The 21,876-nt window shown below is 39.4% G+C and overlaps 1 protein-coding gene across 2 annotated transcripts; it reads right to left on the reverse strand.

Annotated features, from left to right (window-relative positions):
• Positions 1-1,800: 1,800 nt before the first annotated feature.
• LOC122639819 (putative MO25-like protein At5g47540) lies at positions 1,801-21,004 on the reverse strand. 2 transcript variants are annotated; one of them, XM_043832808.1, is made up of 11 exons: positions 20,597-20,935; positions 19,767-19,928; positions 17,203-17,321; positions 16,774-16,848; positions 6,821-6,914; positions 5,613-5,672; positions 3,227-3,295; positions 2,765-2,863; positions 2,386-2,430; positions 2,073-2,175; positions 1,801-1,970 (listed from the first exon to the last, which is right to left on the reverse strand). In XM_043832808.1, exons 1-11 carry the CDS (start codon positions 20,714-20,716, stop codon positions 1,894-1,896), a joined length of 1,023 nt encoding a protein of 340 aa, XP_043688743.1. In that variant the 5' UTR covers positions 20,717-20,935; the 3' UTR covers positions 1,801-1,893. The 2 variants fall into 2 exon arrangements, with proteins under 2 accessions (XP_043688743.1, XP_043688744.1); XM_043832809.1 differs by lacking the exon at positions 19,767-19,928 and having other exon boundaries at positions 20,597-21,004.
• Positions 21,005-21,876: the final 872 nt, after the last annotated feature.

Below are 21,876 nucleotides of genomic sequence, written 5' to 3' on the forward strand. Positions count from 1 at the left end.
GGAAAAAATAATGCTGCTTGGTTGCACTCCCCTATGCCAGACACAAAAAATGGCAAAATGACCATCTCACCCCCATATAGGATGCTTTCTCCCATTGGCCCATGCTGGCACAGGAGCTTTGTACGTAACCAAGCAGCGTTCTCTCACCCATAAATATATTACAGTACTAATATATTAGTAATATTAGCATTATATTCTATAATACTAATACATTATAGTATAATATGTTATAATATACAATACAATATTAATATATAGTAAATGAGATGATGTTCTCTGTGCCGCAGCGCAGCCTGCGCCCTCGGCACAGAGAACATTGTCCCATAGTAAATTTATATATTATTTTATAGGGCAATAGTTGCTTGGTAGTGTAGATCTTGCATTAGTGTAGGGGCCAATGAGAGCGCACACAGGGGTATCAACATGGATGAGATATTTTAATTTAGGAGGGGCTGGCCGGCTGAGTGGCAATTTCATGTACTCCTGTGTCTAGGTGCAAGAGCCCGGCAATCATGCAGCATTCTTTTTCCTTATTTTATAATACTACTGTATTCTAGTATAAGAAGGAACTCAGGCAGAACCAAATATGAAAGAAACCAAACCACGTAGGTTTGCCTTAAGAATAGATTTTCATAACCAATTCGATTCTCGGTTCAATTCTGGATCATACCAAGGCTATCTGAACCGAATCAAATCCGAATTGAACACCCGGATCCCGACGGATAGACACCCTTACCTCTCTGAGTCAGCATCCTGGTAAAAAAAAATGGTTCCTATTATAAGTAATACATAAGAGCACAGTGCCACCACAGTGTATACATTACACACTACCAACAAGTGATTCAGTAAAAATTACCAACAAGAACTAAAGACTCTTCATCTTTGTTTCCAGAACACACAAGTCCTCTAGTTTAACTGTCACACTACCTTAGTCATGTGCTAACAAACATGGCAATCTGCCACGTTGCAGAGAAGCCACCTCAGCTAAAACACCCTTCCATCTCTACCTCATCAATATGCCATCTCACAGATCATAGTTACATACAGGGCACAGTTTTTCTGTATGATCTGCTGCCCGGGTAAAGTTTCTCTAGACAACCCTATTATCTGCCATGAGCCCATGAGTGAGTTCTACTGGGTCTTGTGTTATCAACATTGCTGGGAAGTTTCAGAAAATCCAATTTCTCAATGGGGGCATATAAAACTTAAGTTAAAACAAAACAAAACAAAAAAATAAATAAAAAAAAAATATTGGAAATTATGTTTTGGCAACATATACACAGTTTTTTCCGATATCTTACGTTACCGGGTAAGCTTTTTTTTACTGAACCTTGACATGTGAGCAGAGTCTTTAGGTCTTACCTGACAACAAAATTCCAGCTCCATTCGACATGCCACATGGCACAATTAGGTGTGCAATCAATAGTTCCAACTAAGGTGGGCAGGACAGGAAAACTGCTTCCAATATGGAAATCCATATCAAAGACAACACAACCATCCAATGAAAATACCATAAATATGATCTATTAGCAAATAGGTAGAGAACATAGATAATCAATTCTTACAGACAAAAAAAAAAAAACAAAAAGAGAATTTTTACATGATGATGACGATGTGAAGATGGCATCAAAACAATATATTCAATTATTCCTGATTGAAAATAACAATATTCATTGACATAAAAATATCAAATCTAGCCAGCAGTCATCTGCAGCTGGGGTTTGGGATGTCCAAATATATTTTAGAGACTTAACATTAAAGGAGAGCAATAAAAAAGACTAAATATCAGTCAAGACTGAGTTCAAAACAAAATACTAATTATGTTCAAATTCACAAACAAATTCAAACTTTACAATTAAATAAAAATGAAATTACATGATTGCCCACAGCTGCTTACTGCAGATCTCTAGGTTCAAGGGCAGCAATTTCTCTCACAACTTGAGCTTTGTCTGCCTCAAATTGTTCATCCTCTGCAATAAAGGCAACAAAAAATTAAATTGTAATAATTAAAATGCAACAAGAACCTAGACAATCTAAAAACTAGAGGAATATCGTGAAAAATGGGACTCTACCTTTTTCCATCTTGAAGTCACCAAAGAACCGTAGGAGCTTGTTTCTATTTGCCACTAGTATGCTGACAATCTCAGGAGGCTTGTTTTGATTAGCAGCGAATAGCTGTCAATAGCAGTAGTAAAATGGGTTTTACACAGAAAAAAAGAAACAAACCTAAACAATAACAATGAATATTAAATTCAGAATAAATGGAGCCCATGCGAATACTGAAGGACCGATGATTCCCCCCCCCCCCACACACACACACACAACTGCCAAACCTCAAGGGGGGGGGGGGGTGAGGGGGTGGACAGGACAGGGAGTGACAAATACCTTGAAGACATGAAATGCTTCTAACTGGATATTTTTACTTGATTCCTGCAGAGAAATAGCCAATAAATTCCATATGAACAAGCATTAAACTTTAAGAAAAAGAAACTATGTACGAATTTATGCTGCTTCTAGAAGTTAATTATCAGGCTGAAATAACATAAATGAAGACGAATCTCATGTTTTTAGCTATGCAAATCCATGGATATGGTGTTATCCAACTACCATGAGAAGAACTAGATAAGCGATGATCATAGTATCACTTGAGCTGCACATTTAAGTGAGAAATGCTAAAGAGACTGTTCCATCTCTTGACCCCTTGAACCGACTGTGTTGGAGGGGCCTATAACAGAGAGAGAGAGAGAGAGAGAATGTGTAATACCCTAAGAAGATTCATTAGGATCCTCAAGTTGTCCTTTGAGCTCACATATCGCATCATAACAGCAGAATTGGCACGATCAAGCAGCATGTCTCCCAGCAACTGAAACATATTAATACAAGCCATAAGCAAAAACACTTGACACATGCAAAAATGAGTTGTGAGAACACCAACTTGACAATTCCAGGCAAGTCTAAGAAATCAAGCTAACTAACAAAACAGGGAATAATCATCTGGGAACATTATATTACAGCAGCAATCACGGTCACAAGTTCATAGATAGTGTTGTCATTATTTTGGTCCATATTCTACATTTCATGCATATGTGGAATCATTTGTGAGGGTGGTACACCCCTACCTAATGATAGTATATATTAAGAATAACGAGAAATTAGTCATCACTTTAACCAAATAAAATTCTATCCACAGGCAATAGTAATTATTCATTACAATCATCTTGAGTACCTTGACAGCTTGCCGTCTGGTGATGTAATTGGCAGACTCCAGAAGTTTTGAATTGTACTCTGCAAAAAACTGGAACCAGAAAACATGAGTAAGGAAGCAACATAAAATATGAATAATCAGTTAAAAAAACTAAACAAAAAAAATATACTGTGTGAATTAAAGGAGCAAACATAGAAATGTCAACACATGTACTACAACATTAGTATATACCACAGGCACAAAGTCTTTTCAGAGTTGCTCTGACAATAATTATTGAAACATAATATGGGTAGGCTTTGGGTGAGACCATAGGAAAACAACCCCAATCCTGATCCCAAAAATATTTAGGCATATATCGTATGCTATGTCAGCCACAATCCAAATAAGAACTACATGGGTTAGTGGCCAGAGCATCAAATTGTGTGAAAAATAGATCATCAAACTCCTTTTCTCCTCCCATTTTTATTACTTGATTACATTGAATTCAAATAAAAATCCAAAACTAGTTTCAAATCCATATGATTTGCTAGTTCAAGCCTAACCCGATCTAGCACAACCCACCCAAACTGATTCATTTTGAGGAGTAGATCGGAATCAGGAAGTTTATTTTTTGGCGTTGGTAATGGCAGCCAACCTAGGTTTTTCTGTAGTTATTTTCAAGGTTGATACAGAGAATCATGACCTCTATGAAGGAGAAGCTAAGAAAATGGATCTAGCAAACTGATGAGTCTCTACGCTTGAAATGCAGATGAATAGATTATGAACGAGAAAGGCAAACAATTAAGTGATATACCACGCCAAGTTAACATTGATACTAACAGTAGGCCAATAAAGGGAAGGGAGCCCATACCAATGTGTTCTCATAATTTAGACAAATCCCATAGATCATTGTAACACTCATCAAATCTCCTGCTGCTACTTAAAACAATCAACACCACACAGAGGATGTAAAATATACATATATCCCCTACTATTAGAAAAATTCAAACCACTCTTAGGACACAAACATACACACACTCACACAGTCGGACTAGAGTTGAATTCCAAGAGACAGAGAGGGGCACAACAGACATAATACAAAATGATAGGCTGTAGTCCGAAGGTGAGGGAGAATCTAACATTGCGTTTAGTTGCATAAATCTGTGGGTGTTACATCTATGGACGCATGAATCTCAACTTTTTTAACCGTTTGGTTGGAAAAACGAAATTTACATCCTGAGATTCACCAAATCTTAAGATTCAATAGTTTAGCCTAAAAGGCTGAATCTCAAGATTTTACCTCATGAGGTAAAATCCAGAGATTCATGTTTTTTCGTTTCTTGAGATTCACATATTATCGATAGAGGGGAGACCAAATCGCGGAGCTCCATCGAAAAACCGTCATTGTCACTTCAAGTACCCCCAATATCGCCGGCGCTCCTCTGCAAATCGCCATTGCCACTTGATTTCCAGAGGCTTTCTCGAAAAACCTCTCATCTCCATTTCCCTTTTTTTATTCTCCACTTTCTAATCCACTGACCGAATACTCTCTTTCCGACTTTCTTCCCAAAATCAAACCCATTTGTTACACATAACCCATTTCTCTTTCTGATTTCTAAATCCCTTCCTGCAAGAACGAGCCCCACCGACTGAAATCTTTCCTACTTTCTCATTTCCACGCATTATTGAATCATTCATGAGTGTGGGAGATTCCTGCAATTTGAATTTGAATTGAGATTTTCGTATTTATTTTTCTTTTTCTTTCCTGGATACACTGTAAATGCAATTCTACGTCAGGCGAGACCCACTTCCATGGCTACACAACAAAACCTGAGAAGGAAACGGAAAAGTATCGAGTGATCTGAAAATCTTTGCCAAGTTGTTGTGTCAGCAAATGCAATTTACTCTAGCAGTGGCCCTAATTCAATCCCCATTGATATTTCACCAAACCTCACCGGATTCTGTAGTAAACTGAACCTCACTCTTGCAAACCACCATTGCCGATTCAGTTTTTTATGTAGATTCAGGTTTCAGAATCAGGGTAACCAAACAGTTTTTTAGGTAGATCCAGGTTTCAGAATCAGGGTAACCAAACAGTTATTCTGACAGAATTTCAAATCTATAGATACTCTCATCTATTGATGTTACATCTGAATCAATGCAGGCATCCAGAAATTTACACAACCAAATGCAATGTAAATAATTCACCAGGTGATAAGAACAAAATTTAGTAATATAAAGTAAATATGTAGATCCATTAGAACCATGAGCGGACAAAGTTAAAGTCCCTAAAACATTTGTTCCATTCCTTATTTGATAAAAGTCAGATCCTATGCAAAATGAGTCACAATCCAAATGAAAAAAAAAACACAAAACAATTAAGCATATGAGATTGAATCTAATTAAGTAGAGCAAAATTCATACTTACCCAGTCATAATTCTTAGTAAGAAATTCAGCCACAGTAGATTTGTGCCTCGTCAGAAGCTCCTGCAATAAAGTGTGACAGTACCATTAATATTTTTTCTTCTGTTTTGCTTTGACATTCTCAGGTATGATGATACAATGGGTAGATAAGTACAAGCACAGTATATGAAGGTAAATGAATTCAGAAACCACAGCTTCCATAAAGAGTTGTCCAAGTTTTTAAATTGGTCTACCAGAGGTTGACAATTTAATATAAAAAAGGTGGGTAAGTAAAACCTGCACTGCCGGTGACTCATGGAGGTTCTTTTGTAAACACTAGACACCCACAATGAAGAAAGTGAAGATCAGATTACGTTTCGCAGCAATTTTTCCTGTTTTCATGTGGGCCCATTTTTAAGATCCACACAGTTTCCACAATCATTTTAACTGTAAAAAGACAATACATTATCGAATTGACAAGTAGGGGCATGGTTCTAGAACTACCTAGCCAATCTGAGATTCCCAACCCCCTTAAGTTTGACGGTGAGCAATATTTCTGAGTCAAATGCATACAAAATCAGAAAAATTGGCTGGGTGGAACCAATTAATTTCAACAGAGGCACAGAGATATGATGAAAAGACCACCTGATGCAGATAAATCACGTAAATGGACTTATTTATTGGAAATAAACATTGGATTGGGTTTATGTATATGTTGGACCTTCAATCCAATGTATTTTCTTTGTAATGGCCACTTTAATTGGCCTATAATATGGGTACAGACTAGGGATACGGAATTAGTTAAGTAAGTGTCTTTATTTCTTTATTTTAATTACTATTAAATGTTTTAATTAGGCTGGATTAAGATTCTATAGTCCAGTCATGAGTCAACTAAGCCAAAAACCCAGATCGAGGACAGATTTCAAAGGCAGAATCCATGTTTAACTAAATAAGAATATTCAGCAATTTAAAAGCTAGCAGATTTTAACATCTAAGTCATTTTAGTTTTATTGAGCATAAAGTGCTTAGATACCTACACTAAACAAAGTATAGGCACAGTGATTTAAGATTAAACGAATAACATTCTATCCCAAGAACGCTAATGTAAAATCTGGACATAATCAATGAGTTGCAACTTCATAATTGTATGGTGTAAGAAAAGGTGGAGAGGAGAAGATAAAGAGAAGTGTTGAAATTCTAAGTTATATGAAGATGTGTCCAGCATACTGAACCTTAAAAGTTGCTGAAGCATCCGATGCTATATCAAAATTTGGAAGCTGTATATAATCAAAGAACTTCTTTATGTGATCCGACTCCAATACATACCTGAGAAACAAAATCAATGTAATACAAAAAGTTTATACAGCTTGATTTTTTTTTATAAAAGGAGTGGAAGCAAGTATAACAGGCCTAAATAATAATCGTCCACGACAAAACAACTACCTAGTATCCAAGATTCTACAAGCTCATTAACAAGGATAGAGTATGGTAGCATTAAATCAACTTTCGTTTCAAAGCCATTGAAGATGAATTATCACGGTGATACACCGTACGGAAATAAACAGCCTATGCACCACATACAGATATATCATATGCAAAAGTGGTTTAGAAGATAGTTAACTTCGATATGACACTGATGTAGTATTTGAGCACTAGCAGCAGTGCTAAAATTCCCTGTCTTCAAGCGAAATACAAACCTAATCGCTTTATGACCTAAAACAAGCTGACCTCACACAAAAAGAGGAAAGGACAGGAACTAGAACATATCGGACTACGTATTCGATATCACATATCTGCTACCCTATAACCAAGCAGTAAGTAGGTGGAGCTCTTAGTCCTTGGTCTCTTCCTTGGTTGGCTACCTCAGTAGGTGCTTGTTTGACATGAGCTGTAGCGTAGGCACAAGAAGTAGGAGGATCCGGAGGCATAGGAGCATGGCTATGTCCTGATCTAACGGCTATTTAAGGATCTACCCAGGAAGAAAAAGACTCTTTGTTCGAGCTCCTAAGATCCCGAGGTTGGTAGCTACAAGAATGTCTGGCCATCTCACAAGGACATTGGAAAGAGATAAGATACCAATTCTTATTCCAATTAAAAAGCGTAATTGTGATATTAATATTGTATTGTAATTGACTGAACAAAACAAATTGAAATAGAATATTTATTGGAAGAGGTATGCCATGATCGCCATCCATCTCCCCTGGATCCACGATGCCTTGGATGTGTTTATACCATAGTTGTCAAGGCGTTGCCTAGGCGCCTTGGCGACGCCTAGGCGTCCAGGCGCCTTGGTCGCCTAGGCGGACGCCTTGGACACCTTGTTCGCCTAATTGGTGTCGCCTTAAACTTTGGCCCTCTCCACCGCCTTGGGTCGCCTAACCGCCGTGACAACTATGGTTTATACCTGCTTCTTTGATTTCAGCGAATGGGCTATTTTCTTTATTCCTATTCCTCCATATCAAACATTTCTGGAGGACAAATTAATTATATCATCCTCAAGATGGATCGGCGAAAATCGCATGGGTTGAAAACTTTGGATCGACTGACCCTTTCATCATCGGTTCATTCACTGGCTCATTTGGAGCATATGAGTTTGCTACGAGGCCCACGGAGCGGTATAAGCCCTATCAATCCGCTCGGGAAAAGAGTTGAAAGCTGCTGCTATTATTATGATAACGACTCTTCGACGGCACTAGCCTACGGGTTCTTCCCACTTACTAGCAGCAGTGCCAAAGAACTGGTTTAGAAGATAAGATACATCATATGCAAAAGTGGTTTAGAAGATAGTTAACTTCAATATTGACAGTATTTGGGCACTAGCAGCAGTACCAAGAGAAGAACTGGTGATTTCAGGAATTTCAGAATTCCTAGTTTCTCTAGGTATCCTAGTCTCACTGGGAATCCAAGTCCTACTCTACTATGGAGTTCTATTTAAGTAGAGTCATGTATTCAGTTTTTTTTTCCTATTTTGATTATGTTTATATGTCCTAGTTCAGGCTGGATTAGGAGTCTATAAGTCCAGTCCTGTTATGAGTTGATTTTATTTGGTAAAATTTCTATCACTCCCTATACTTACCCTCGATAAGCTCAAACTCGCCTACTCGAAGCTCCTTGTCTAATCCCCCCCCCCAAAAAGTAAACTTCTATCTCTTCTGCTCCCCTATACTTTAAAATACCCAAATTACCCCTCTATTTTCATAACTCAACCGGTTCACCTCTTTCCCATTAATTGGTTCACATGATCTGAATCAAACCAAATAACTTGAACCAACATCAAGAGTGGAAAATACGCAGGACATGAAGATTAACCTAACTGACATTGCCGAGGAAGCGTTGTCATCTTCCTCGTTGACTCCACTACTGCAATCGTTGTATTCGTTGATCTCTTGGTTGTCCCTGCTTTCACCGCCCTTGTCATCATCGAGCACCATAAAAACTCCATGTCCAAGAAGGAACCATTGTCATCTTCATCTTCATCTGTTCCCAACGCCGATTGCTGCTTACCAGTGTTGGCCACGGTAGTGGTGCCAGGAATGGTGCGTTCGTTATTTCCTGTAACCCCGCACTTTTTTTTAATTGATGCAATTCCAAATTACCGCACTTCAATTGCAATCGCTTCTCTCACTTTTCCTCCAGTAGTCTTTCAAAACAGATCTTTCTTTTTTGCTTATTTTTTCCAATAAAGAAAACGAAAGGTATCCTTGACAAGTTTCTCTGTCTTTTCCCGAATTATCCTGATCTATCACTTGAATTTTTATTTGGTTTCCTCTAGAAATGTTAATCTGCTGACTTAATGTCTTCTTGTTTTTTCTCCATAGATTGTTGTATCAATGCATATAACGTGGGTTTGAATTGGATTTGATTTTGGGAGCTGGGTGGAGCAGCATATATCCTCAATGGACAGGACTCGAATCAAAAGCCCTTGTGGATGTTCTCGACCTGGTAAATCTGTGATACTCACTCAGGAGGGGGACCTACAAAGCGGGGGCAGTAGGTGACGGTGGTGGAGGATAGCAAGTGGAAGGTGACGGGAAGAAATGCAGAGAGGAGAGAAGATGTGTGGTGATTTTGAGGATTGGTGAAGAAGCAGAGGCAGATTGCAGAGGTAGATTGGGGACCAAGGGATTGCAGCAGGTAGCTGCTAGATCGTGGTGTCGTATATGTGATTGCAGGGCAATCATGTGAGAGATTGAGAGCAGTCTTCACATGTCAGAGAGAGAGAGCGAAAGAGATGGTGGGAGGAGGTAGAGTCCACAGCGGGATTGTTCATCTCAGCGACGTGGGAGAAGGCAAAATCGGTTAATCTCGCTCATGTTATTTGGTTTGATTCAAATTAGACGAACCAATTTAATGGGAAAAAGAGAAATCAGTTGAGTTATAAAATTGAGGGGTAATTTGGGTATTTTAAAGTATCAGAGGAGAAGGAGAGGTAAAAGTTTTTTTTTTTGGGCAATCAGAAAAGTAACTTCGAGATGGGGAGTTTGAGTAAATAGAGGTTTAAGTACAAAGGAGTGAGAAATTTTTCCCATTTTATTTCATTATGTCAAGCCTAGTTGGTTTAGGACTCCAAACACAGCTGGAGGTTCTTGAGTCACTTTAGGAGTCAGTTTGGTGGAATGCTAGGTGGGTCAATGGGATACTGATCAAAGCTTGGGTGTGATTCTCAAGTCATATCTTTTTTATATCTTCTTCTTCGTCTTCATTGTTTAAACTCCGCAAACAGGTCGGTACGTCTGAGTTTATTTCTGCATATACTACAGTTCTGGAATTTCTCAGTTTCTTATTTATTTCTGTTGGTATCTCAATTCTGACCACATAATTTACGATTAGATCTTAATCTGGACCTACCTGTGGAATTAAAAATTGAGTCTGTGTTCAGAATATCAGAATCCTATCATTACTAGGATTTCTAATTTATCAGGCTTGATATTTAATCCAATTGCTGTTTTGACCCCTGTTTCAGTCTCTAAGAACAGAATCTTGTTCCATTCTTAGATCCGGACTTCAATATGTTATTGCATAACCTAATTATAACTATTTATCGCTTGAATATTCCCAATTGTTTGCTTGTATCAATTCCTAGTTTGGAAAGTCTTATTTCAAGAAGGATTCTTCTGAAACTTGAGATCAGAGCTTTGGATTAAAGTTCAGTTTTTGATATTTTATTCCTATATTCGATTATAGTCATTCATTGAGATTTGATCAAACTATGAGGTCTAGATTACTGTTTATCACTGATTCTAGAATTCCGGTCCTTCACTACGATTCTGGTTTTCAAATGAGTTTCTGAACCTAACACCTTAGGCTTCTAGAAACCCATCAGACACTCGTAACAATGAACAAATGCATCTTACAAAACCCTGAAAGATACATGCACATCCATACCAAAAGATAGGTGTGGCAATTCTTGACCCAAGCCAGAAAGCTATTCAAATAACCTTTGTTGCCAATTGGGGGGTGGAGATTGTTACAAAGGAGGGGTTTATCTTAACAGTGAGAGAAAGAGCTTTTGCTTTACATTTACTGAACCAAACTTTAATGTAGGTGGAGAGTTGTGTCAAGTTGGCAGCCAGCAGAAAATTTCTGGCAAATGCTTTGAATGAATCCTCACTAGGAAATTTGCATGTTAAACATACAACATGAGAAAACTTGAAATTGACTGTATTTTTATGTAAATTCTATGGGAAGAAATAAGCATGGTTGTCACGGCATCTAGGCGACTGATGCAGGCCCGGATGCTAGTGTTTATCAGGTGGAGGTTTTCAAAAACCACCCAAAGGCGTTAAGGCGATCTGTGATGATTTGGCAACACAAAGGTGGAGTTCAGCCATGTCCAGCACAGCAACAGCAAGAGTTGGAGTTTGTTTAGAAGTTTGAAAATTAGCAGTGTTATAACTTGTTTAGGATTATATTTTCTATTTTTTTTCGAGTGGGAATAGGATTGGATTGGTTAGCTATAAAAGCTAACGCTTCTGGGTTGTTAAAGGACGATATATTCTGAATTTTTAAAGAACACATTGAGTTTTCATATTCTACTGAACCTGGAAGAGTTCATGCACACTGAACATTGAAGAGTTCATGTGAAGGACTCGAAGAGTCTTCGTTTGAGTTCTTGAAGAATCGCAGGTTCTTGAACTGCTGTCCATGATCAACATTGCATCTCCGTCGACGCTTCCGCGGGCTGCTTTAGCGACACAAAGATTTGGAGGGGGCCTGGACGCAAGGCGATTAAGGTGCCCGCCTAGGTGGCCAAGGCACTTAGACACCTTGACAACTATGGAAATAAGGACATGCAATGATACCCAGATATTCAAAAAACTTGGCGATGTAGATCGATGGTGGTGGAGAAAATATGCAACAATAATCTGTCCAGGTTCATACCACCATCGGACCAGCCTTAATTGGAGGAAAATATTTTCCAGAATAATTTCTAGATTTGGATAGAGTATCGGGCAGCAGTTTTATAGAGATATTTCCCAGATTTTCTTGCTGGTTAAGGAGGAGATAATGTCTAGATTGTGCGGGCCTCATGGCCAGCTAGTACGAAGGAGTATATGGACGAGAATTGACAGCTCCTTAATCCTAGGTTTTAGGGAGTTTTTAAGCTATTGCGTAGAAGACTTTGAGGGGTATTATGTGAGGCCCATGGACAGCTTGCCGTGGGAGATTAAGTTGATTTCTGTTTTTGTTTATTTTGTTAAGCAAATATTTAGTTTCCTATTTAATGTAACTAGAAGTTAGGAGTTTTATTTTATTGGGCTTCTAAGTGACAAGGGAAAGAAGCTAATCGGTAATCACAATTTTGACAGGCCTCTTAAGACCACAAATGTAACTCTTTTCAGCTTGTACCTACACTATTATAAATAAAGGAGCTTATTCAGCCTCCAACGATTTGATGAGTTAAAAAACTGGCTGTAAACCATGAGCGTGAGGTGAGAGACCTTCCATTCTGTGAGATGCAGTGAGGTGAGAGACCTTCCATTCTGTGAGATGCAGTGAGGTGAGAGACCTCGTGGGTGAGATACCCCAGAGAAGAGTGAGAGACTCAACCCATCCTCTCTTCTTCTACCTTCTATCCTCTTCTCCTCTATTTTCTATTTTGGTTTTCTGCAACCTGTGTTACTGTGAGAAAAACCAAGAATCCTTTATTCTGTTATTTCAGACATCCTGTAATTTACTGGTTTGACAAAGTGATCCTGCTTTGGAATTAATCCCTATTTGTCTAGTTGGGGACTGGTTCTACATTACTTAGTGTTCCACGTAGAAACAAAATTGTACAATTCTGGTGCTGGATAGTGGATACTGCATGCATACTCCTTGAATACAATTCTTAGATCCTCATCCCAGTAAACTCCTAAGAGAACCATTGTCCTTTTTTCTTCTTTGTTTTTTATTATCCTAAAAATTATTGTTTAAAAGAAAAAGGACCGGAGGGTGATGCAGGCTAAACTCCTAGGAACAATATCATTCTTTCTTCTTCTTCCTTTTTTTTTTTTTGTGGGGGGGGGGGGGAGGGGGGAAGGGCCAGTGAGAAAAGGGGAAATTCTGAGAATAACTCAGAGTTGCAGGGAAGAAGGGTAATCACATAAGAAGGGGGGAGAAGAAGATCGCACAAGCCACAGCCACATGGCTCTTCAAACTGAACTTTCAATTCATTCTCAAATCTAACCTTGCTAGTTACAACCATATATTTAAAGACTCAAACAACCCATAATCCTAATCGAAATCTAAAACTGAACATATAGACTTTAAAAGTGGTTTGGATCGATCCAAGGTGGTGTATCTGCATCAATTCCCCCGGTGTTGAGAAAAACTCGCCCAAGAGTTTTGTAAAACGCGAGAATCAACTAGATCCAAACACTCAAAGTGAACCTGGTTCATCTTCGTCTGGATACCCAAATGGGTTTGGGTCGATCCAAGGTGGTGTATCTGCATCAGGGGGGTTCTTAAATGCAAAATATATTGTTGAAAAAGAAAATGAAGTGGGGGAGGTCCAGGCCAAGGCAATGGACCCAAGAGAATCTAAGATAGCCAGTAGGAAAGGAGGAAAAACTACATTGTAAAAGTGGGTGCATGATGAAACTAAGATATAGTTCAACAAGTATCTTTAGAGCCTCTACTGAGTCTTCAATCAACCCTGTCCCATAGAAAAGGAGATCACCAATTTGGCAAACAAGGAAACAGACAATTCAATATAATGCATCTGTCTCAGCAGGCCACCACCACCACCACCGGTTCCACATCACTACCCACTAACAATAGTTATATCACCTTCCACAACAAGTCCCTAATGCCAAGAGAATATAAAGCCCTAGGTTTCATGAGAAGAAAGAGGCCTCAAGTTTACAGGGATCAACTACTCCTGTGGGACAAAATGTAAACACTGTTGTCATGAATCCATCTACGAATACTCCACTAACACAGTAAGAACCCATGTTACTGATAGAGAATTCATCACAATTGAGCATTACATAATTAAGTTCAAGAGGACACCAATAAAAAGCAATCAACCGAGATTAGTGATTGATTCTAACTACAAAACCAATCTCTTGAGTCATGTGCAAAGAAATGCCCTAGTAGCAACCAAGGAATAATTTTTTCCGTTTTCGCTTTGTTTTGCCCCGGTGGCTGGTGGAGGGCTGGTAGGGAAGAAGGGGGTAACCTGAGAGGGGTCTCAAAGTTGCAGGGGAGGGGGAAAATCACATAGGAAGAAGGGAGGGGGGGAGAAGTTCGCACACGCACCTAGCCACGCAGGCTCTTCACAAACACAAACTCAATTCATACTCAAATCTGAGTTCTAATTGCATGGTTACATGTACTTAAATAAAAAGAAATCCAACATGAGAAGGAAACCTACTCTAATTTGGAAACTCAAATTAATTAGGAAAATAAATCCTAGTAGCTATCTCCTACTTAAGCCATCAAAATAAAATATTGCATGTTAATCCCAAAATAGAAAAAAAAAATCCTAATATATCCTACTAGCCAAAGACCCAAATTGGACCCAGTTCATCTTCGTCTGGGTTTCCAAATGGAGTTGGATTGGTCCAAGGTAGTGCACATACATCAATTCCCCCGATGTACAGAAAAACTTGATCTCAAGTTTTCTAAAACGAGAGAATCAGCACCACTCAATCAGCATCCACAAACATTGGCTTCTTTGGGGCGATGAGCTAGTGCACCTCATGATCAACCGTTACGATCTTCTGATGGTCGTTAGCAAACGACATCTCTTCGATGGGAATCTGATGGTGGGATTTCACAATTTAAATTGGACCGTCGATCAATTATTCAACCACAACCTTGATCGGATCGTTCACTTTAGCTTGATCGTCACATTCGTTGGCCACCTCTGATCTGCCATCTGAAGATTCTATAATGCTTGACTCCTTATCATAGAAGGTGTTATTATTATTAGCAAGCTCCCGACAACCTGTCTTCAAATCAAGAAGTGCTTTTTGCAATTTACGGAAACCATCTCTAATTGAAAGGAGCAAATCGTATCGATCAACCTCCATGATGTAGCCTCAGGATCGGCTCTGCTGTAATAAATAGAATCTCTAAGGACTATTGGGACATCAGAATAAGGAAGGATGAAATAAGGTTAGGAATTAAAGATGGAGGGAAAACTAGGAATTGAAGCTAAAATAAGGACAAGGTGGAACAAAGGGGCAGTTTTGGAAAACCAACATAAAAAGGAAATACCCTTTAAGTACACCAACGAGGGTGTAAACAGAGTTATGTAGGGGGAAGGGACAAACTTAAAACCAACTAAAATAAAAGGATAAAACAAAATAAGAGGGATAGGGGCGATAGGGAGGGGTAAAATTGGTAAGATAAAAAAGAAGGAATGTTGATAAAGAGGCAGGGCATACGCGAGAAAGGGGTAAAAGAGCATTACCGCCTTCACTTGGAGTCTTCTACTCTGTAGAACCAGAGAAGAAACCGGAAGGAAGATGCTGCGATGCGATGGAGGGAGCCGATTACTCCGGAGGGAAAGTGGATCCATTGAGACTTTGACGGAAGGAGGATGATTCGAGACAGGAACTTGAGACCAGGTATGTGGTTGTTTTTTCTGCTGTCTCTCATTCTCTCTTTTCTTTTCTTTTCTTTTTTTTTTTTTTGTTCGCTGGCTGTCGCTCTCTTCTTCTTCGTTTGTTTTTTGGTGGCGTTTTGGTTGCCGGCGGGAACCTAAAGCGGGGGAGGAGGCGATCAAAGGTTGCTGGGAAAACAGGGAGGGCGGTGGGGTTATTCTGTGGGTCGAATGAGGGGATTGGCGGTAGATCGAAGGCGAGGCTTTGCTGTGGAGGTCGACAAGATGGGGTTGGGTTTCAATAGTTCAATCTTTTTCTTTTCTTTTTAGGGTGTTGGCGGAAATAGGAAGATGGGGGCGTTGCAACAGTCGGGACGGATGGGGTTGTAGCGGAGGGTTTAGGTTTACTGTTCGTTGTGAAAGAACAGTAACACAGTAAAGATATAGGGGGGAAGCTTATCAGAGGGAAGAGATCGATGGGAAAGAGATAGATGGGGAAGGATGTGGATCATTCGGCTCTAATATCAAATTGGTGGAGGGCCGGTAGGGAAGAAGGGGGCAACCTGAGAGGGGGGTCTCAAAGTAGCTGGAGAGGGGAAGAAATCAGATAGGAAGAAGGGGGGGGGGGGGAGGAGTGTGCACACACACCTAGCCATGCAGGTTCTTCACAAACACAAACTCAATTCATTCTCAAAATCTGAGTTCTAATTGCACGGTTAATATATACTTAAATAAAAAGTAAACCTACTCTAATTTGGAAACTCAAATTAATTAGGAAAATAAATCCTAGTAGCTATCTCCTATTTAAGCAATCAAAATAAAATATTGCATGCAAATCCCAAAATAGAAAAAAAAAATCCTTCAATATTCTACTAGTTAAAGACCCAAATTGGATCTGATTCATCTTTGTCTGGATTCCCAAAAAGGTTTGAATCGGTCCAAGGCAGTGCACCTACATCAGTGACCTTTTCAACTCTTCTCTTTTCTAGTGAACATATTTTACTACCGATCAGAGAAGTTTACTTAGACAAAGATCTCAAGAACCAATTATAATCTAAGGCTTGAACAGTCCAGCTTCCACTAAAAATTTCACAACCAAAATGCTTATAAATCTAATTAGAATGACTACTCAACCATGTAAATATTGTTTACCTTGCAATGCTCTGATGTCGTATGCATTCTCTCAACATTGCACCATAATGTAAAGCCATGTCTGTGTCTTCATACCTAGACAAGCGATGAATATATGTATAGCCCAAAAAATATTAAAACAAAGGCAACAGATGGCTCATACGTAATTATTCATAATATTCCTTGTACTGCATTCCTCAATAACAATAAAAGATGCCTTACGGAAATATAACTTCCACAAAAAATCTGCAATGTTTAAAACACTAAAAAAGTGAACACAATATTTCTCTCTTTTTTTTTTCAATTACCATAACTCTGGCCATTTTTTGTATCATCACTCTAAAAAGCAGGGAAATTTGGAAATTTGTTGGTACGTTTGGGAAAATTTTGAAAAATGGTTCCAGCAAACTCCACTATTACAAAGTAACTAGAATTTAAACAGTAGCTTACCCTGAAATCAAAATATCCAAAAGATCTTTGTTTGCTTCCAAGTAATCAGAAGCAATCAACCGATAGTGGACTTGTTGCCTTTGCAAATTCGCAACCACTTGAGTGGCATCTTTACGACTCTGCATAAAAAGACACTAATCATATAATTGACAAGGAAACCATGAAGGAACTCAATATTAAAAGAAACATATACATTTACAATCCATTTGAATCTAACTAATGGAATAAAGGTTATGGATCTCAGATGCACGCAGGTCTGGTGATCAAATCTATAATCAGATCTGAGATAAAGTGCGTTGTTAGGGGAAGAAATCAGATCAATGGAAGAGGAGGGAAAGGAGACGAGATCAATCTGCTTGGGAGGCAGAGGAGAATAAAAGAAATCAGGCTTGGGATACCAATCTCGTATGCCAACCTCAACAACTCTAAAACTCTTTAAAAAATCTCATATTCTTTAATCAAATCATCTCCAATGTAACATTCTTATATTGACACATAAAAGGACTTCTAATTGCACTCGTGCACTTAATAAAATAAATAAACTCAAAACAGAACTCTATCTAGCTATTAAGTATTCTAATCTAACTCAAACACTTAACTGCTAATCCTGTGTACGAACTTTATCCCCACTTTATGGGCTTATAAATTAGGCTCATTACAATGAAATCTAAAAAAAAAATTTAAAAACTCAACCAATAATATAACTACCCAAAGGTCAATTTCACTCCATTAGACTACCACAAGCAACCAAAACGGGTAATAAATAATCAGCCCTTCGAATAACAAAGAGTACACCATTCAAACGGAAGACCAAACAAAGATGGTGGGAATGAAACTCAAGATCTTCTGATTTTATCCTTGGGCCAACTCACGAGCTGGACTTAACTCGATTAGCTGGTTTTTCTAGTGGGTTGGGCGACCATAAGGAGTTTATCCTCATCCGTTTGATTCATTTCAAACTCGAAGAAAGCTTCGGAGAAAACAAAAAGTCAACTACGCCCTCACTTATTTCATTTCAGGGATGAAGAAGAGAATCACCCTCACCCCACCCGCTACAAGCAGTACTTTTTGTAATGATTAATCTTGCCATGACCTAAACCATGGAGCTATTCCACCACTGAATGTGACATAGTAAGAACATGTTTCGGAGCGAACTCCTGCTCCGCGAAAGCTTTTAGAGGGACTATTTCACTTTCGGGTGGTGGTAAACTTGGGCAGCATCTCCCGTCGCCCATACGGATTTTTGAATCTTTATTACAGCAAAGATTCCTGACTAGGCCGAGTCAACTAGGATCGCCCTTGTACCATCAAATACACAAGGGAAGGGAGAAGAGGGATTCGATCACTTGGCAACCCTGAACTGAAAAGGCTGGGCAGGAAAAATTAAGTGAGAGAAAGAACCTATTGGTGGAATCCCCCGGAGGACAGAATAGCACTACTTAGTGAGACGGAGCGACTCCTTGTTCTTGGTGGCATCTGTAGCGAAGAACACCTGACCGAATGAGGGCTGGCCAGAGACTGGACGGCTCTCGGTTCTTGAGCAAGCTCCTTCATTGCTTCGTAAGGTAGGGTGCTATTTGATGAAGAATACACACGCTTTAGGAAAACCCGAACAGCAGCGACTTCATCCGTCCAAGGGAAACTCCTCAAAACAAAGGGTCACTCGTTTCTAACCCTTTCAAAAACTGGTTTTTTGGTTTGCGAGAGCCACCTAGAAGTTTTCTATCTCGAAAGCCGCCCCCTAAGGATGGTTGGTGATTGGTGATCTTCTCTCCATGAATGTCGGAGGTAGGGCAAGTCGTCCTATAGGTCTGGCTCTGAACACGTCCCTTGGGTGGGGTCTAACCAAGGTCTGTCCACCTGTCTGGTTGGCTGCAAAGGTGCTTGCTCCCATTATTCTGAGCTAAATAAGCTGTGCTCCGAAGGGCACTCCTAGCTGTCAGTAATGGAAGGAACAGAGGAAGACAACCCGCTTGTCAAAGGCGACCCAAAAGAAAAACTGCTTGGAAGTCTGAGGACCTTTAGTACCGAACCCAACCCCCGAACCAGCAGCCTTTGCGCCAAGCAAGACCGGCCTTGTCCCTTTCTTTTCTCCATTCAACCTTCCTCGTCAGCAAAGGCCTTTATCCGATTAAATAAGGAAGCTTCAAAACCGTTATTTTGAGAAGGAAGACCAGTGGATGCTACCGGAGTAGCAGTACTGGGGTGGTCAACTTGCGGTTTGGTCGTGATCACTTTTCATCTTTTAGGAGGGAGACTGGTGGGGGAACCACTAGTACTAGCACTAGCCCTAGTACGAGTACGAGTGGCCAGAATTTTTGCCTTGTTGGTTTCCATAACAAAAATTATAAGGCCCATTTATGGGCCTTCCAACCTTGCACATAAACCTCCATATGGGATTAATATCTGATGCAACTGCAGCACTAACACTCAAATATTAAATATTTCTGAAAGCATTATTAAATCATCCCAACATTTGAAATATATGAACAAAACTACAGCACCCTTGAGAAGGCAAATATCTAATGCAACATTTGATAGGAGTAACATTTATTCCTGGTTACCTCCAAGCTCAATTTTGGAAGACAAATAATGAGAAGTCGTAGTGTGTTCTCTCTGAAAAACTCTTGCGTCAACTGTGCACAAGCTTCTACGACAGGCTCTGCTTCACTGTTGCCATAGAGAATTGTCTTTAATTCCCGGATAAGTTTACTTAACTCGGCCATCTGTAGAAAAGTCAGAATGTTAACATAAATCAATCAAGAACAAAATCAGAAACTTAATCTAGGTTGGTGCTTGAGCATGTACTTGGCATAAAACTTTATAAATGAGAGCTAAATCTATAAGGCACCAAAGCAATAAAATAGTTCATCCAACCCCCCCCCCCCCAACCACCCAAAAAAAAATTTTCTAGGAAAGATAGATAAAACCATAACTACTACCTTGTATGCGCTTACAGCAACTCTACATTATGATATTAGACAACTTCCTACGGAAAAATGAAAGCCGAATTCTCTAAAGAGGGAATATCCTGTATTCCCCAACAAAACATCTTAAGCATAATTGAAATTTCACCATTATATAAAACTCAGAGACCAGCTCACGTTACATTGTAATAAGAAAAGAGGAAGCCCACATTCCAAAATGATTGAAGTTTCACCACCATATAAAATTTATCAATCGGTTCGTCTCAGTTTTAATGGGGAAAATTATTTCCCCCAGACATTCAAATGGCAAATGCCCAGACCATAACCATTCCAACGAAGGTTCGAATCTTTTTCATGGAAAAATACGGGAAAAAAAAATTAAAACTTGATAATCACTCTCTCACTCCCTCATAAAAAAATTTTGGGGGTGGGTAGGAAAGAAGCCCATCAGGACTACTTGATCATACCTTCTCCTGACGCTTGTCTTCACGGGTATTCCCATTGCAATCGGCAAAAATGAGGAGCTCACGGGTCTGGCGGACGACTTCCGGGGGTGTCCGGGGCTTGGACTTGAAAAGACCTTTCATTTTCTTCGGCAGGGCTACCCGGAACGAGAGCCTCTGCAGAAGAGAACCAGTTTTGCGAACCAGAGCTACTAGGGTTTGGTTTGGTTTGGTGGCCTAGAGAGAGAAGACCAAATCTGTCTCCCTCTCTCTCACCTTCTTCAGGCCTGCAGAGTGATTCTACGATTGCTGTTACGATGGAGATCCCTCCCCACTTTCTCTACTCTTCAAACTCTCTTTGCTTTTCCACTTTCCGGTGAATTATTAGGGTTCCAGAAGAAGAGGAAAGAGATTTGAAGCACGGTAAGTCCTGCTCCCAAAGAGATGAAGACCCAACAGACCCATCTACGTTTCAAAAAAGGGGGAAAAAAATTCCTAAAAATAAACCAAACAAATTTATCTCTTTCAAGCTTGTAACCGATAATTTCAGTCTTTACCCCAAAACAAAATCGATATTTTCAGATTTCCTTACTCCTCTCTATCCTGATACTTCGTTTCATTCTGAGACTTACCAAACAGAGAAAGAAAGAAAGAAAGAAAGAAAAAAAGAAAAGAACACCTTTATAGTAATTCGTTTCTTGTGTTCATTACAACTTTTTTAAAGCTAAAACAGGGAAGAAGGGACGAGTAAGAAAGACAGAGCACCATGGAAGACAGATCTTCACGAGGTTTCCCAAATATAAAAGGTTTCGGTTTCAGTTTCAGTTTCAGTTTCAGTTTTTTGGATCTACGTGTTCACCAACTAATTTCAGTCTCACATGATTTGTCACGTGGTAAAAACAGATTTGTCAATTATAAATTCTTTTTTCTGGTTGAGCCAATGAGGCTTTCGCCTCTCCATCACATCACAACAATTAAAAGGAAAGGAATTCGGATTCTGTTCTGGACTGGATTGGATCCGGTTTTTAAAACCCTGATCTTATGGGATTAGGATCAACACGAAAATAACTGTCATAATCTCTTCTCATCCCTTCTTAAAATCAAATGGGTAGGGTTTTTATTTTTTAGGATCTTTATCGCCTCCAGTTCCCTTCCCTGTCCGAACACCCGTGCCCCCCCTATTAGAGGAACTAGGGAATTAGGTCGGGCAAGGAACTGGAAGAGATAATTTTCTAAGGTTTTCATGCACAACCGTGTAAGGAGGAAGGGGTTTCGATGCGTCAGACTGAGGGTTTTTGTCATTT

The sequence above is a fragment of the Telopea speciosissima genome, chromosome 9, assembly GCF_018873765.1.
Source record: "Telopea speciosissima isolate NSW1024214 ecotype Mountain lineage chromosome 9, Tspe_v1, whole genome shotgun sequence".
In the NCBI taxonomy this organism is placed as follows: Eukaryota; Viridiplantae; Streptophyta; class Magnoliopsida; order Proteales; family Proteaceae; genus Telopea; species Telopea speciosissima.

What these genes read in the sequence shown, in the direction of transcription:
- LOC122639819 (XM_043832808.1), bottom strand. Translation starts at nt 20,716, where the DNA reads ATGAAAGGTCTTTTCAAGTCCAAGCCCCGGACACCCCCGGAAGTCGTC. An exon ending in CGACATCAGAGCATTGCAAG is followed by an intron (nt 6,915 to 16,773) that starts GTAAACAATATT and finishes TTTGTTTCTCAG; the next exon opens with GTATGTATTGGAGTCGGATC. An exon ending in AAGCATTTCATGTCTTCAAG is followed by an intron (nt 2,176 to 2,385) that starts GTATTTGTCACT and finishes TGCTATTGACAG; the next exon opens with CTATTCGCTGCTAATCAAAA.